At 43.2% G+C, this 15742-nt stretch overlaps 4 protein-coding genes across 4 annotated transcripts; 2 read left to right on the forward strand and 2 right to left on the reverse strand.

Annotated features, from left to right (window-relative positions):
- The first annotated feature begins 1203 nt into the window (after positions 1-1203).
- LOC128442440 (V-type proton ATPase subunit S1) lies at positions 1204-6397 on the forward strand. Its single transcript, XM_053424899.1, has 10 exons — positions 1204-1344; positions 2047-2167; positions 2896-2970; positions 3053-3246; positions 3355-3392; positions 3492-3577; positions 3662-3888; positions 4000-4035; positions 4776-5013; positions 5279-6397. The coding sequence occupies exons 1-10, from the start codon at positions 1223-1225 to the stop codon at positions 5489-5491; spliced, it is 1350 nt and encodes a 449-aa protein (XP_053280874.1). The 5' UTR covers positions 1204-1222; the 3' UTR covers positions 5492-6397.
- A 122-nt stretch (positions 6398-6519) lies between these two features.
- Positions 6520-8549, forward strand: LOC128442482 (protein pitchfork). The gene is made up of 5 exons (XM_053424953.1): positions 6520-6771; positions 7456-7554; positions 7776-7909; positions 7977-8094; positions 8324-8549. The coding sequence occupies exons 1-5, from the start codon at positions 6619-6621 to the stop codon at positions 8387-8389; spliced, it is 570 nt and encodes a 189-aa protein (XP_053280928.1). The 5' UTR covers positions 6520-6618; the 3' UTR covers positions 8390-8549.
- On the reverse strand, positions 8495-12183 carry taf8 (TAF8 RNA polymerase II, TATA box binding protein (TBP)-associated factor). Its single transcript, XM_053424928.1, has 8 exons — positions 12004-12183; positions 11044-11206; positions 10249-10347; positions 10099-10161; positions 9855-9979; positions 9595-9742; positions 9369-9511; positions 8495-8934 (listed from the first exon to the last, which is right to left on the reverse strand). The coding sequence occupies exons 1-8, from the start codon at positions 12049-12051 to the stop codon at positions 8794-8796; spliced, it is 930 nt and encodes a 309-aa protein (XP_053280903.1). The 5' UTR covers positions 12052-12183; the 3' UTR covers positions 8495-8793.
- Positions 12184-13314: 1131 nt separating this feature from the next.
- On the reverse strand, positions 13315-14051 carry g0s2 (G0/G1 switch 2). Its single transcript, XM_053424943.1, has 2 exons — positions 13876-14051; positions 13315-13754 (listed from the first exon to the last, which is right to left on the reverse strand). Exon 2 carries the CDS (start codon positions 13732-13734, stop codon positions 13381-13383), a length of 354 nt encoding a protein of 117 aa, XP_053280918.1. The 5' UTR covers positions 13735-13754; positions 13876-14051; the 3' UTR covers positions 13315-13380.
- Positions 14052-15742: the final 1691 nt, after the last annotated feature.

Consider the following 15742-nt stretch of genomic DNA (forward strand, 5'->3'; position numbering starts at 1 on the left):
GGTTACAGCAGCAGGAAGGTCAGAATGAGAATACAAAAATTTAAAAAAAAATACAAAATATTTTAAAAAATCAATATATGTACAGCTTTCACTGTGGAAATGTTATAAAGTAAAGTCTAGTGGCCCAGGGTCATTTGATGATGATGACGCCAACTGGCAAAAAGTTATTTTCTGTTGGAAATAGTGTAAATATGAGTAGAGGAACATTTCTAAACCAGCAATAAGAACAGACTTTGAGTTGCCATGTTGAAAATTCTCTTTCAGCTTGATTTGTTGAGAAGATTTATTTATTTTGAACATATGCTGTTAAACTTCACTGGTTTGCTGGTTCTTTTTCTTACTTGCTTATTATATATTTTTGATATGTTTGAAATAAAGAACTAAAAAAAAAAAACTCTTTAATTCACCATACGGACAGATTGACTACAGATTTGATACAGAACGCGTAAAACTAAGTCCTAATATTTGTTGACCAACATTTGTGTTGACTGTTTATATATCACTGAAGAGAAACACAGTGTTTTTACACAGTATTAAACATTTGCCTTTTGTCAGATGTTTTTTCTACATTTAATAAAAAGGCAGTAAATCAATTAGATTCAGGCATCAGGCGGTTGATCATTGAAGACTAACAATTATATAAAAAGGATATAAACTGTATCTGTGCATGAGGAGCTATTCAAATAGAGGTATATATATATATATATATGCATATATAGATAGTTATAAGTGTATATTCAGGTATGGTATAGAAATGAATTTGTGTGTATATATATTATAAATTCATAAGAGTGTTCAATATGACATGTACAACATGTGTGTATGATATAAACCATTTTATATATAGATACAAATGGGTGAAACTATGTAAAGTGAAGGAAATAACATAAGAAAAATAAACTCTTAAAAGTAATGAATGTTTACGTTTCATTTTTCGGTTTATTCCAGTGGATGTGTCACGTGATCACATCCCAGGTTCTGATCTGTGTCCCTGAGTACCTGCACAGTACTCGAAGTAAGAGTACTCCGTTACACAGAGTAGTGTACTGGAGTAGTGACAGAGCAGGAAGTGTTCCTCTCTCTCTCTCTCTCTCTCTCTCTCTCTCTCTCTCTCTCTCTCTCTCTCTCTCTCTCTCTCTCTCTCTCTCTCTGGCACATGACAGTCAGCTGGTGCGAGTCACGTGATCCTCTCAGCTTCTTCTTGCGGAAACGCTGAACAAACATGGCCGCGGCGAGCTGCTCGAGTGAAGTGCGACTGGCGACGTTTCTCCTCCTGCTCCTCGGCTGCTTGTCCTCGGGGAGCGGCTCCGCTCAGGTGCCGCTGCTGCTGTGGTCCAGCGACAGGTGAACACTTTACTATCTGATGCTGTCACGGAGGAGAGGCGGTCAGGCTGCTAGTGCTAATGCTAATGCTAAGGCTAACCCCTGCTAGCTGGCCCACCTCAGAGAAAACTTCACAGCCTGAAGAGAAAGAGAAAGAAATATGATATTTAATGATGCAGTGAAGCTTTATAGTTTTACTAATGTTATTAAAACTCAGTTCAAAGCCTTTAAATTCACTTTTTACATGGAATCAGCTGAAATCTGTGATCTTTGTGATTTCATGTCTGTCCTGATTCTGGTAAAAGTAGTTTTTGTTTGTTTTTATTTACTTGTGAATGTTTCGTCCAGAAAATCTGTGTTAAATCTAAATGAGATTCCCCAATAGAATCAAATATAATGTGAAGACAATTTAATTCTTACAAAGAGGAAAGGAAGATTGAGATGTAGTTTATTATCCTCCTCTTGTCGCGTCCTTATTTAAGATCTTAAATAATTAGTCTTGATAAAAAGTTTACACAATATCTGAAATGTGTCTCAGGGTCAAATTCAAGTGTAAAGAAGACCTGTCAGGATTATTTGTCTTAGATTGACAGTAACAGAGGAACATGGCTGATACGTGTATGATCAAGCTGTTTATAAACCTGTACATGGGTGAGGAGGAAAAGACTCTTTAACAGGAGGTTCAACTTTATGATATTTATGAATCTGTCTTTATGTTCCCAGTCTTCCACCACTGGCCTCGCCTGCAGCCGGTCACATCACATCCAACGACCAGCTGACCGTCTACCTCGCGGCTGCGTTGGGCTCTGGCCCTCACACCGTGCTGCTCTTCCTTCAGGACAAGGTCAGTGCCCGACACGTGGAAACCAAACTCCTGCTCTGTGGCAGACAACCGGCCTGTCACCAAACACACTGGAGCCCAGTGGGGGAAAAGAGTGGAGCAGTTTTTAAAACCTGTACAGTCAAAGCTTCTCTGGGATTTTCATAGATTTAACTTGTTGGAGAGTTTGTCCTTGGATCTGTGAAGTTGTGGAAATCTGTGCAGTCACGTGTCATTAGTGGTCACTCTGTGTAAAGTCCTCTCATTCGGGTGTGACTATGAGGTTTGATGTGACTTCCCATTTCACACTTCCTCTAAAACACATCCACGGCTCGGGTGTCTTCTCTCTGTGGACGTTCCGGTTCCAGACAGATTCACAGGAGCAGCTTCATGTGCAGTTTTCACTAGATGCTGTTTTATTTACAGTTGTTTTTATTAATAAAAATTAAAATAGTAGATTTTATTTCACTGCACATTTCAAGACCCCCAATGACACCTTTTATATATCATAAACTTACACGTGTTTAAATTGGATTTGGAGACACAAACACTTGTCAATACAACAAATATAACCTAGGAATAATAAAGTAAATCAGCTTAAGAGGCTGAGACAGTAACAGTTCATCAAGAGTGACAAAGTAGAACCAGAGATAAACATCAGATTAATGAGGGACAGATGAGATATTGTGTTTATTAGACTGATCTAAACAGACGTGTTTTGAGTTGTGATGTTTGTGTTTATTTGTGTTCAGTTGAGTAAAGATGACTTCACGATCTTCGGTGGCGTGTTTGGAAACAAGCAGGATAGTGTCTTTCACAACTTGGAGGTAGGTGTTTGAACCATATCCACACTTTGATCCTGAGTGAGGTGATTCAGGACCATGATTCTTTCCACTCGCTCTTCTCCAGGCGGCTCTTCAGTCGTCGGCCTCGTCGATCACGGTTCCGGCCTTAGAGTGGACGGGCTCCTCTTCCTTCCCGGCTCTGTTCCAGGAAACACTCGGCGTGTCTCCGGTGCTCGTGGATCCAGAGACTCTGTCGCATCTCACCATCAACACGTCGGTCAACAACCTCCTGCTTATCAATCTTCCTTATTGTACCGGGTGAGGCTTCAGTTTCTGTTTATCAGGGAATGCTGGTATCATTCGATCTATTTCTTCTGTTTCTACCATTAGACGTGAAGAAAATAAACCTTTGTTATTGTTTAACAGATCCCACAAGTCCTGCAAGGAAGTGCTGCACGACAATGGTGAGGATACATGTTAAAGGATTTCATAGAGTTACATGTAAAGCACCATATCATGTTAATCATGCAACATGTGACTCAAGTGCATTTCTCTTCCAACAGATGAGGTCATCGGAAATGTTCTTAGTGCCGTGAAAGCCAAAGATGTTCCGTACACGGCGATCTACACGGGACTGCAGCCGTCACGAGTGAGATCATCACACCAGAACTAGTCTCTCTCTTTATATAGATATAAACATGACGACTCAAAGATCTTAAACATGTCTCTGCAGGTCATTTCAGAGGCGTCTGTGTCGGACCAGTCCGTGGGCCGCTCCTTGCTCGCAACAGCTGAGGCTGATGTCAAAGCGCCCATCATGTTCAATGTGTCTGGAAACCCCTGCATCATGCTGTGGGCCCAGAACCTGAGCGTGAGCCTCTCGAGCAGCGGAGACTGGATCGACCTCGCTGCACAGACGCCCTCCCTGGACAGATCCATGTGTAACACCACTCACTCACTGTAAGGTCCCCTGTCGGCATCTAGTCAAACTATACTCACAAGAAAACTTCAAGTTTTTTGTGTTATTTAAAGGAAAGAAATCATTTTAAATGTGTTGTTCTCTCTTTTCAGGCTTGTCCTGAGTTATCCAAGAGGCTTTGAGCTAAGGTAAGAGGATAAAGTGCAGATTTTACAGATTAATTAAGGTATGAAGTGATAATAAGTGAGTTTTAGTGGGTCTGGCAGGTGTGTTGTCGTCTTTAGACAGCGCTACACTCGAGCTGTTTTCAGACATGGTCTCTAGAAAAATGTCTGGACAACGGTTTCTTCAAGTTTTCCTTTCACATATGAAGAACTCAGCAGGAAAGTGTCCGAGTCAGACGTGTTCACAGCAGCAGAAGAACCACAGCAGCTCTCAGGTCAGGGGCCGGGGCCGTGTGGCAGAAGATGAGACGTAACAAATCAATTCCACTGCAAAGAGATCACGTGTTGCTTTATTTAAAACACATCAACCTCGGCCTCGACCCAAATCGACAACAAACCTCAAATCTCGTTTCCTTTTCAAGTCGACATCTTTGTCCTCTACGTGTGTGACTCCTCCTTTTCATCATGAGACAGTTGTGTTATTTTTGTTTGTCTCCGATTTTGAGAAACTTAGTCAACGTGCTTGAATCCTTTAGACGTTATTCAGCTTCTCCGGATAATATCAGGAGATTCACTGAACGTCTGAAGCTTCCTTGAGTGGTGACACATGCTGTGGCCTCTCCTGGTCCTGACAGCACTGTTTAGATCTGACTCTCCTGTTCCTACATCCTCATTGTCCTATTTGTTCAGAATCCAGGTATGAACACCTGCCTTATACAATAACACGCTGTTAATACACTGAACATCACTTTGTTCATCCCCAGATTTGCCATGAGTCAGCGGTTCTATCCCGTGTCCGGACGGAACTGGTTCACCCTGGACTCGGTGCAGCTGCAAGCCAACGCCTCGACCGCGTCTTTCACCGGGGGCCGCGGCATCTACGCCCCGGCAGAGTATTCCTTCCACTGCCAGTCCGTCAGCAACTCCAAGGGCGCTCTGCTCGTCCTGAACAGCACCGACAAGGACACGTCCGAGTGGAGGCTCAACTTTATTGACTTCCAGGTACGAGTGTCCCGCTGCATCCTCCTCTCTCTCCTCTCTCTCCTCTCTCTCCTCTCTCTCCTCTCTCACCTCTCTCTCCTCTCTCTCCTCTCTCACCTCTCTCTCCTCTCTCACCTCTCTCACCTCTCTCTCCTCTCTCACCTCTCTCTCCTCTCTCACCTCTCTCTCCTCTCCTCTCTCTCCTCTCTCTCCTCTCTCTCTCCTCTGAACCCTGCACCGCAGCAGGGCCTCATGTTCTAACTGCGTGTTAACTGTGTTTCTACAGATTCAGGGCTTCAGATTGGCCAACGGGACGAACTTCTCCTACGCCAGCGACTGTGCCGGCTTCTTCACGGCGGGGATTTGGATGGGGCTGCTGACCTCGCTGCTCATGCTGCTCATCTTCGTGTACGGCCTGCACATGATCATGCAGCTGACCACCATGGATCGATTCGACGACCCCAAAGGTCCATCGATCTCAGTGCCTCAGTCGGACTGAAGACCTCCTCTTCACACACTCCTCAGCCTTCAGTGCCTCCTGACCTTTGAGAGTCAATCTGTGTGATTTAGCTTTTGTACGTGTGGAGCCTTTTACTTTGAAGGTGCTTGTCAGGCAGATCTCCTCCTCCTGACCTCCTCTCCTTTAGATTTCCTTCCTCCGATGTGTTTGTGCCTATTCCACTTTATTTCCCTACGATGTACAAGTGCCAAACAGATTCACCCGTTTCGCCTCATGAGCTAATTTAGAGTGCGAGTGCTAAATGTTGTTTTCGTGCCATAGATATGAATATTCTCCCTAATGATTAAAACAATTTGCACTCTTAACCAGCGAGTGCCAACAGGAATGTCTTCTCCTGGAAGCTGTAGGAACTTTCCACACCTCAATTCTTACTTGTGTCTTTATTCTTTCTGACTCCAGAGTAATTCAAAGACTCCTGGTAAGGAAAGAAGTGCCTGTGTGTGTGTGTGTGTGTATATAATGTGTTTGTGAAATGTGTGAAATTCCTGAATGTGGCTGTTTGGAAACGGCCCCTGGTGAAAGTGCAGAAAGTTCCTTCTCTTGGGTTTAGTTCTGTTTTCACTCGTGGTTGAATCACAGACCTGCACCACAGCAATCCCACGTTTTATCGACAGCTGAATTATTTATATTGAAAATACTTAATGTGCCTTCGCTGCCCTTTAAGTTGACTCTTTGCTTCAGGGCCATTGATTAATTTAACAACGGTGCCTGAGTTCTGCTTTTTGTCAAATGCATAAACTACTGTCCAAATGTCTTCACCTGCAAATAAAGAGAATCTATCAATTGTAAACCAATCGTTAAGTTTCATGTCGGGCTAGTTTGATTATTTTAAATATTCTTCAAAGTTAATTTGGAAGAAAATTACAATAAAACTTCTCAAACATATGAATGAATCTTTCCATGTTTTTTGTAACTGAATGTTGTGATTGTGTATTTACATGTTAACACAATTTGCATTATTCATACGCCCCAGCTCGGTCACCTTGGCTACACGTCACAACACCAGCAGCAGCGTTGTGCAGGACACACAACCGGATGAGTGTGTAACTTTGTGTTAACTCTGTCGGTTCTTTGTCGCTCTCTCGGCTACACGCTGCTGCTGCGGGATGAATGTGGCTCGTGCTCAGGGATCAGCAGCTTTCTGCAGCGGGCAGGAGAGGAAGCTCTTCCCCCTCCATTATGCTCCGGACCGACTGGGAAACGTGATGCACCGACAGGGGGCGCCACACCTCGGCCCTGGCTGCTACGTCAACCATGAGGTTCGTCTCCTCGCATGTTCCCTGCATGTAGTTAGCATGTTGTTTTTACACTCGTGGTTCTGCAGAATGTTTGGTCACTTTTTCTCATTCATTTGATTAATACATGTCAAAGGTACAAGGCTGTGAATATACTATTTATTTTTTATTTAATCTTTATTGAATCAGTCACAGTGAGATCAGGATTTATTTAATAAGAGGCCTGAGAACAAGAAACATTCACAATCAGCAACAAACAATTAAAAACGAGCAACAATTAAAAATCAATTCATAAAAACAGTCATAGGATTTATATAAGTTACATAGTTTCTGCATCTAATTATTTGAGAGTGAATGAACTACACTTCCCATGAGCCTTTGCGACTGATCCCTTTCCAACGACTTCCTTTGCCATTTCCTCTTGAATTTAACCTTGTTGTAAATAAAGTGTTGTGGTATTGTCGAAGCTACAATGATGTAGTTTGTCTTTTGTGTATTTATATTATATGTAATGTGTTAAAATGATGATGCAGAGATCGATGTGCTTCAAAGTATGATTTATTTATCTTTGCTTTGTCCCTGAAGTCTCAAGAGATGATATTTTGTGGGACCAAGATCTAAACATCATCTTCTGGGACTTCAGAGGCTCCACAGAACTGAGCTCATTATATCCATGTATTAAAACCATCATTTCCATCTTGCTCCCAGTTTGGCACCATATATCACGACTTGCAGATGAGACCAGAGAGTAACAAAGGATATATTGTGTCTGCGAGGACCGCAGCACGCTTTCCACCTGCTGGCAAGGTACAGGGAACATGTTCCCAAAGCTCCTGCATCCATCAGAACATGTAGTTCAACACGGGTCCAGGATCTGAGAGAGGGACATTGGTTCTACTCCTGATTTGTACATATGAAGTTCAATTTAGAAGTCTGAGAGTTTAGGTTCAATAGAAGTCTTCAAACTGGGTCAGGTTTTGAAGTTTTTTTCCACTTATCACTAACAGTTCTGATCTCTCTCTCTCCAGACTGTGACGCCCTCACCACAGCACTACCAGCAGGATCACAGCCAGTCCACCATCGTCCCACCTGGAAAATCACCTTTCAACTCCAACGCAGAGAGATTCAAACCCCCGGCATGTGCAGCAGAGGGCAGTCCGGGGTAAGAACAGAGCGACACAGTGGACCAGAGGCTGAACCGAGCTGACAGGTGCTGTTTTGTTCTGCAGGCCAGGGACCTACAAGCCGGACGCAGGGACAAACAGGAAGGTGAGCTGGCCCATGTGCTTCGGACGTCCAGACTGGTCCCGACTGCCGCCGCTGGAAAAGAAGTCCGTCAGGGTGAAGGTGGGTGAACTGGGAGAATGTGAGCAGGAGCCTCTCTGCTCCGGACTTACAGAGCAGAACAGCCATCGTCCACAAAATCCTTATCAAGAGTTCTAAGTCTCTGAGGAGGAAGCAGGTCTTCAGAGAATGAAAGATGAAACAACAGTATTTAAATAGGAATTGTTTCTTGGAGTCAAATCATAATGTAATTTGTTATGAAACCTTATCACTCTTGTTCTCTGTCTTTCAGTTACTCAGTGAGAAGGCTTTGCTGAAGCAGAGGAGCAGGGTGGCCTACCTGAGTTTGTACTTTTAACTCTGATGGATGAAAACAGATTCTGACATAATGAATAACGGCAATAAAATCTGAGTAAAATCGACGTGAAGTAAAGTTTTTATCTCAGAATTAAAAAGAAAGAAAGAAACTTATTTCTCTTTTATTCACAAAATGACAGAATTCCTGTGTTTGTATTTTACACAACGAAGCCGCTTACAAACAAATTATACACAAAGTGAGTTCCTCCTGAAAAAAATGACTGTAAACACAAATAAACAAGTCAATAGAAGTCAGTTTGCCAAAGTCTACAGCGGTTCTCGTCCCAGCGCTGAGGAAAAGCAGCCGCTGGTCCCGGCACCGGGGCGGTTCTGTCCCTGACCGGACCGCTGACAGCACCGGGCACTGTGGCAAATGTGAGTCCGTTGGCTCAGTTGGGTCCAGACTCATTTCTTCCGCCTCAGTTTGGGTTTCTTCACCGGGCGGAGGTACGGGTTGTCGATCACGTTGTCCTCTGTGACCTTTGCCGAGGGAACGATGGCACCGGGAGGAAGCAGAGAGTTCTCCTTGTCGGCTCCGGGATCGTCCTGAACGAGGGAGACGGAGAAAGAGCAATCATCACAGAGCAGTTCACACTCGGGGTTGGATGAGAACAGTGATATCACTCATGTCTGGGCATGAAACCTGGAGCTCGAGCCCACAGGGGGATCATCTTGAGTTGGTATGAAGACTCTAAAACTCACCAGCTGGCAGATTATATGTTATTTAAACAGAAACAAGTGGAAGTCACTGCAGCTCACACACTTCCACACGTCTTGATTTGAACACAGCTCCAAAGTTTTCAGACGTCTCTGTTTCAGCAGCTTTAACACTGCAGAGTGGTGTGTTTTCTAAATAAAACAGTAGAGTGGAAGTCGCCTAAGACACTTTTCCACTTAAATGTCTCACCCATCTAGACACATGAAAAAATAACATAAGGAAGATAATATCTAAGGAAGGAAACAGGAGCTGTGACCCTTACACTGATGTTGTGTCCTGTTTGGTTCTCGCTGTCCGTCTGGTCGTCCTGCTCCGACGAGTCCGTCTCCTCCAGAGTCTGCAGCTCCAGCTCAGACGGCAGGAGGGCGCTGAGATATGGGATGGTGCTGGGCCGCGCTGCGATCACTGGTAACACAGTCACGGAGATTAGAACTCATCGGAGAACAACGTGCGTTTGATGGCAGAATAGAAACTGGTCAGTCGCTCACATGGGAAGGCAGTGATGTCGTCTTTGAAGAGGCTCTGAGTTTCTCCCGTCTTGGCCATGAAGCGTGTGAGCGCTCGCTCCACGTCTCTCCTCTGAGTCGCTGCCTTCTCTCTCACCACCTGGTAATCTGACACAGGCTCTCTGAACGTCTGCAGAAAGACACACAAAAGACTTTCTCAACTTGATCTGCCACACAAAACGAGGTTTGATGCAACAACTGACACAAGGACTGACAACGTGCTCTATAAAGCTTTGACTCACCGGTGTTTTGATGTACGTGTGAGGGTCGGGGAACTCTGGGAAGTGACTGGGGATGTGAGCCGGGTGTGTGCGTTTCTGTCCGGCTGACAGAGCTCTGGGAGTCACAGGGTGGTTCGTCACTGGAGCTGAGATAAGAGAAAGGAAATTGTCACGGCTGAACAAGAACAAGACAAGAACTACTTTGCTTCAGTTATTATATTAAAGCCAATTTGAATAACTAGCGGAGAGAACAGCGCAGACTTACGAGCAGTTATCACCATCCTCTGTGAGCGTTTAGCATAAACCGGCAGCGTGTCCACATTGAAACCTGCAGTGACACAAACAGAGGAAGTGACCTCATTGATATTTCACCATGTCAGCAATCTGTGATCCATCCGACTCCTCAGGGACTCACCCATTTCAATGAGTGTGACCACCGTGTCCGACAGGGTGGGGACGCTCCTGGCCGTGTGTTCACAGTGAGATTTAGCACAGCGACCGATTTCACTGATATCTGCGAACAAGGGACAAAACACAGAGTCTGAGAAAAGCTTCTGCTTATGAACAGGAAACATATTTTAGATGTGGATGCATCATAAAGGATGAGTTCAAAACATCATCAACAAATACAATAGAATATTTTATTAGTGTCCACAAACATTAAAAGGTTATATTTACAGCAGAGGGCAAGTTTCTATTAAGGTTAAGACGTGTTCTCCAGTAACTCAACAGGTTTGCAGCTATTATTAAGTTTCCTCTAGTAGTGATTACTGATATTATGTTTTTATTGACAACTGAACTCTGTAGTTAAGACACCGAAATACTGATCAAGAACCTTTTATGAGTTTCTCAGTGAACGGCTCCGTCTTTTCTCTTCATAAGATTTAACATTATTCCTCAGTTTCTGCCACGGCAATATCTAAAAATTAGAGAAGTTATAGAGCAGTAGTGTTTGGTAGCGTCCTGCTAACTGCTACTAGCACTGACAACAGGCCTACTACTGAATTCAAATTAAAGTGCATGGAAATGGTGCATCAGCCCCACGTTGACAGACATGAAGACATGAGAGAGTGGAACAGAAACTTCCAGTTAACGTTTCACGAGGTCAGTTCATTTTGATCCACACAAACATTCAAACACGCAGCTCTCAGGGAAACAGTCGTGGTAAATCCTCGGTGTCTAAAGAGCATCACTTCAGATTCAGACTCACAGCTCTGCATCATCTCAGTGAGCGTCTCCACCGCCGCCTTCTCCGCGCTCTCGAAGCCGCACTCGGTCAGGAGGGCGCTGACCACCACCTGCAGGGTGCGCCGTCGGGCCAGCTGGTAGTTCTCTGCAGGGCTGGAAGCTGCTTTACTGCTGCCCCCCCCACGCTGAGCACACAAGGAAACACAACGTGAAGGTAACCAACACAACACTGAGCTCAAATTATTCCAAATAAATCAATCAACACAATTTTGTTTGTATCATATTCACAAATCACAGTTTGACTCATAGAGATAAAAACAAGGTGCAACATTCTCTGCCCTCAAAATATAAAGTTATTATCCTGGTTGTAAATATAACCAATATCACCATGTTGATCTATTGGTTATTTAAACTAACTTCTGTTCATCTTAACTAGCTGCTGCTTATTGTTACTAACTGCTGTTTATTAAAACTCACCTCTGGTTAACTGCGGGTTATCTTAACTCCCTGCTGGTTATCTCAACTAACTGCTGGTTATCTTAACATCTTGCTGGTTATCTTAACTAGCTGCTGGTTATTATAACTATCTGCTGGTTACTGTAACTCCATGCTGGTTATAGTAACTCACTGCTGGTTATCTTAACTAGCTGCTGGTTATCTTAACACCTTGCTGGTTACTGTAACTCCCTGCTGGTTATATTAACTCACTGCTGGTTATCTTAACACCTTGATGGTTATCTTAACTAGCTGCTGGTTATTTTAACAACTTGCTGGTTACTGTAACTCCCTGCTAGTTATCTTGGCTCAATGCTGGTTATTATAACTAACTGCTGGTTACTGTGACTCGCTGCTGGTTATCTTAACACCTTGTTGGTTATCTTAGCTCCCTGCTAACTAACACGCAGTTGACTGTGACGTTTAGCTTTACGCGCTAACCCCGCACACACTCGGCTGCTAACAGCGGCTCCAGCGCGTCTCTTACCCCGCTTGTGCTCAGAGCACCTCCCGCCACCACCGCGGGATCCGCCATCTTTACTTATCCCACGTCCAACTGGTCAAATTATTTGATTTCACTGCGAATGCGACTTTATTATTTTTGTTTTTTACCAACGACGCTTTTCAGCCGCCGATAGTAAACACGGCGCGGCCCTGTGACGTCGCTTCCGTCACAGGACCGGATGTGGTCATTGCAGCAGCGCGTTCGCCCCCGCCCCCTAGTGTTCGAATGTAGAATTACACTTATGGAAGTATTGTGCTCTGGAGGATGAAAATGATGAAATACAGTTTTCATCATTTCACAGCTGCTTCAATCACATCAGATAAAAATTATTAATTAGTTATTTGAAATTTTATCACCTCATCTTTCATTTCACATAAAACAAGTTTTTTTATACCACCTCAACTTTTTGACCTCATTACTTTAACTTCCACTTCTTGTGTTATTCTGGGTCCTGTTGGACATAAACTACAGCCCACAATCAGAGGAATATTAGATCTGTATGTGCAGATAAACTTATTATAATTACTTAATTTGTATAACACTGATCTACCAAGGTTAAAAGTGCTTCATAAAAATCCATGGTAAAAAATGTATGAACTAAAATAAAAGGGAATTAAATTCAGTTCATTATAAACACCAAATAATATTTATTATTAATAATGATTAATAACGTGCACTGACCACAAGGGTAACTTTAGTTTACTAAGTTAAAATGACTCAAATAAGCTTCGGTCAAATGTACGTTTACATAAATGTCTTCTAAAGTTCATGTTCAACCATCATCGTGTGGAATACGTGTTTCCTTTCAAACTAGACCGAGGATTTTTCTAATCAATAACTCGATAGACAGAAAATTAGACGCAGCTATTTCTATGATTAATTTCAGTTATTGTTTTAAACATCTCTTAGTTCCATCTGATTATTTATGAGTGTTTCCTGTTTCAAGTTCTGTTCAAAAGTTAAGAAACTTAATTTGGTCTGTTGGTTGGAAAAAAACACATTTACAATATAATTGTATGTTTATAGTTTAAATAATCAATCGATCAACCAAAAAAATTCATCATATTTGAATTAGCATTAGTTTGAGCCCTATATTCCCAATAATTTATAAATGTCTATTTTAAAAATACAACCTGAATGTGTTAAAGTGTAAAATTAATTAAATCACACACATTATATGTTTTGCCATCACACTCATCACATCTTTACGTTCCTGATTCTATTGAACCAGTTTTTTTCTGAACTATATACATCATCGACCAAATCTAAATAAAAGAATCAGAAGAGAAGAACCAGTTTAACACGATGATTTATTCACCAGCCGGAGATCAAACGTCCTAAATTCAGTGTCTCTTCACATCAGTAGACCAGAGTTTCTTTATGAATCATATAAGCAGGAGGCTGAGACACCAGGTGTTTGACCCGGGCCTCCAACACCACCGTCTCCAGCACATCCACCACTTCCAGGCAAAGAAAGGTGGTGTGTGACTTCCACACCTCCCTGTCCTCCCTCTTCTCCTTCACCAGCTCCACCGGTGCGTCCTCTGCCGGCTCCTGCTCCGCAAACGGCAGCAGCACCGTCTCCACCAGTGCACCCACCACTCCCAGCATCGCCAGGGTGGAGCCCAGCGTGTAGATCTTCAGCATGCCCCAGTTGGGCCTCTGGTTCAGCACCTCCTTAGCGAATGGGATGATCTCACCGATGGTTTGCATATTTGTGCAACTTGTTTGGTCTGTTGATGGAAAGACAGAGATTGAATGCAGGTATTTAGTTTAAACCGAATTAACCGAGAGTTGCTGATTATCTCACAAACAAAGTGGATGAATTGAAATGTGTCACAGGCAGATACTCACTTTGAAGGACGCAGCGAGTTCCTCAGTGTTCGGTCTGAACGGGAATTCCCAGGCAGAGAGACAACAGGCGAACTGGGCCATTTAAGCACCAGTGGAGTCAGGTCAACTCCCACAGTGGAGACAAAATGAATATTCATGAGGCCACTTGTGCTGCAACCGCCCGTTTGGGAAATGAGGTCTTCGTGAGTGTAGAAGACGGATGAATAAATAATACAGACACTTAAATCCTGCTTGTTTCTGCACGTTAAACATCATGAGGTGCAGGTGTTACTCCTGTTGTGGGGACTTGTTCTCCTAATGTGGACAAAATGCAAGTTCCTATAATGTAAATCCAGACATCAGTCAGGTTTAGGGTCAAGGTCAAGGTTAGGGCATCATTGTGAGTCCCTGTAACGTCCCCTGAAGTCATGGTGTGTGTCTGTGTGTGTGTGTGTGTGTGTGTGTGTGTGTGTGTGTGTGTGAGTGAGTGTGTGTCTGAAGCCCTCTGCCCTTTGACCTCGTTCCCTCGCTGCAGCAGCCGGGGGAGTTGAGCTCAGACGAGCGAGTTGTGAAATCCGTCTGATCTTTGTCACACACAGAGACAGAAAAACGACAACATCACGAGACGACTCCAGGTCGCTGGAAAATCGGACAAAACAACACAAATAAACATTGCAGGAAAAAACCCAGACGAGGGACCAGAACCAAATAAATCCTCTCCAAGTCCACGGGTGAACTTTTGCTCCGTCGTGATGAAATGTGGCTGAATTCAAAACAACCGATGAGTCACATCTGGAGCCGAGCGGTTCCTCAACCATCACCGCCGAGTTCCCCCCAGTTACGCTGCTGGGAGGAGGTGGAGTTTGTTTGGGGACCTTTGCCCCACATCTCCGGGTTCCTCACCCTGAATGGACGTTCTGTCTGCACTCCGGCCTTCATCAAGGGAGCCATGTGGGGGGTGGGGGGGGGGGGGCGGAGGAAGGGTTTAACATGGGTGTAGATGTGAAAACAGGAGCGAGGGCCGAGGACACGCAGGGATTTGTTTGTGTAAAAGTACACGTTAAAGTACACGTAATACTTTTCTGTCATTTAAAAGCTGATCGTGAGGAAATTGTTTGAAAGAGACGTTTTTCATTGTTTCCACATGAGCGTTAATAAACTGCAGATCAAGATATGACCCTGAAAATTTATATTCAGATTATCAGTGAGAATATCCAGCTTCATGTCTCACATGTTTTTGGTGAAAGCTGAAATGTGAGGACGTGTACCTCTGAGCTTAGTGTAATTTACCTGCTGCTCTAAATACACTGCTTTAACTAATCCTGTTATCTAATCTACTGAGGCCGGATAATTGGCTCGGAGGTCGGTTTAATTAGAGAAACACGGTCGGGTCACAAAATCAGGAACAAAGAGTCAGTTCCATTTTATTCCTCCTCTGAAAAATAAAGTTTCACAAGAAAACAAAAAATAAATAAGTCATAATCGCTTAGATTTTCATTGTGATTCGACATAAATATGCTGGTTTTGTCTGAAAGTTCAGTCTGTAGATTTGTAATACTTGTTCTGAGTTGTTATTACTGTCTGTTGTAAAATGATGATAAAATAATAAATAAAACATAAAATACTCAAACAACAACAAAAAAGAAAATAGACTCAAAGAGAATAATAATAAAGTCTTGTATTGAACATATTATCAGATTCACCTTTATTCTATTTATTCAATTTTAACATCACTGCTCTTTGGCAACAAAGAACGTTGGACACAATCCTGCTCCAACAATTATCATTGACAACCAAATTATCACGAACATCACAAAATAATAAGTTATTTATATATTTATCAGGAGTCTTGGTCTTATTTCTCCATGAGACGTGAAAGAGTCAAGAC

This window comes from Pleuronectes platessa, chromosome 6 (assembly GCF_947347685.1).
Source record: "Pleuronectes platessa chromosome 6, fPlePla1.1, whole genome shotgun sequence".
In the NCBI taxonomy this organism is placed as follows: domain Eukaryota; kingdom Metazoa; phylum Chordata; class Actinopteri; order Pleuronectiformes; family Pleuronectidae; genus Pleuronectes; species Pleuronectes platessa.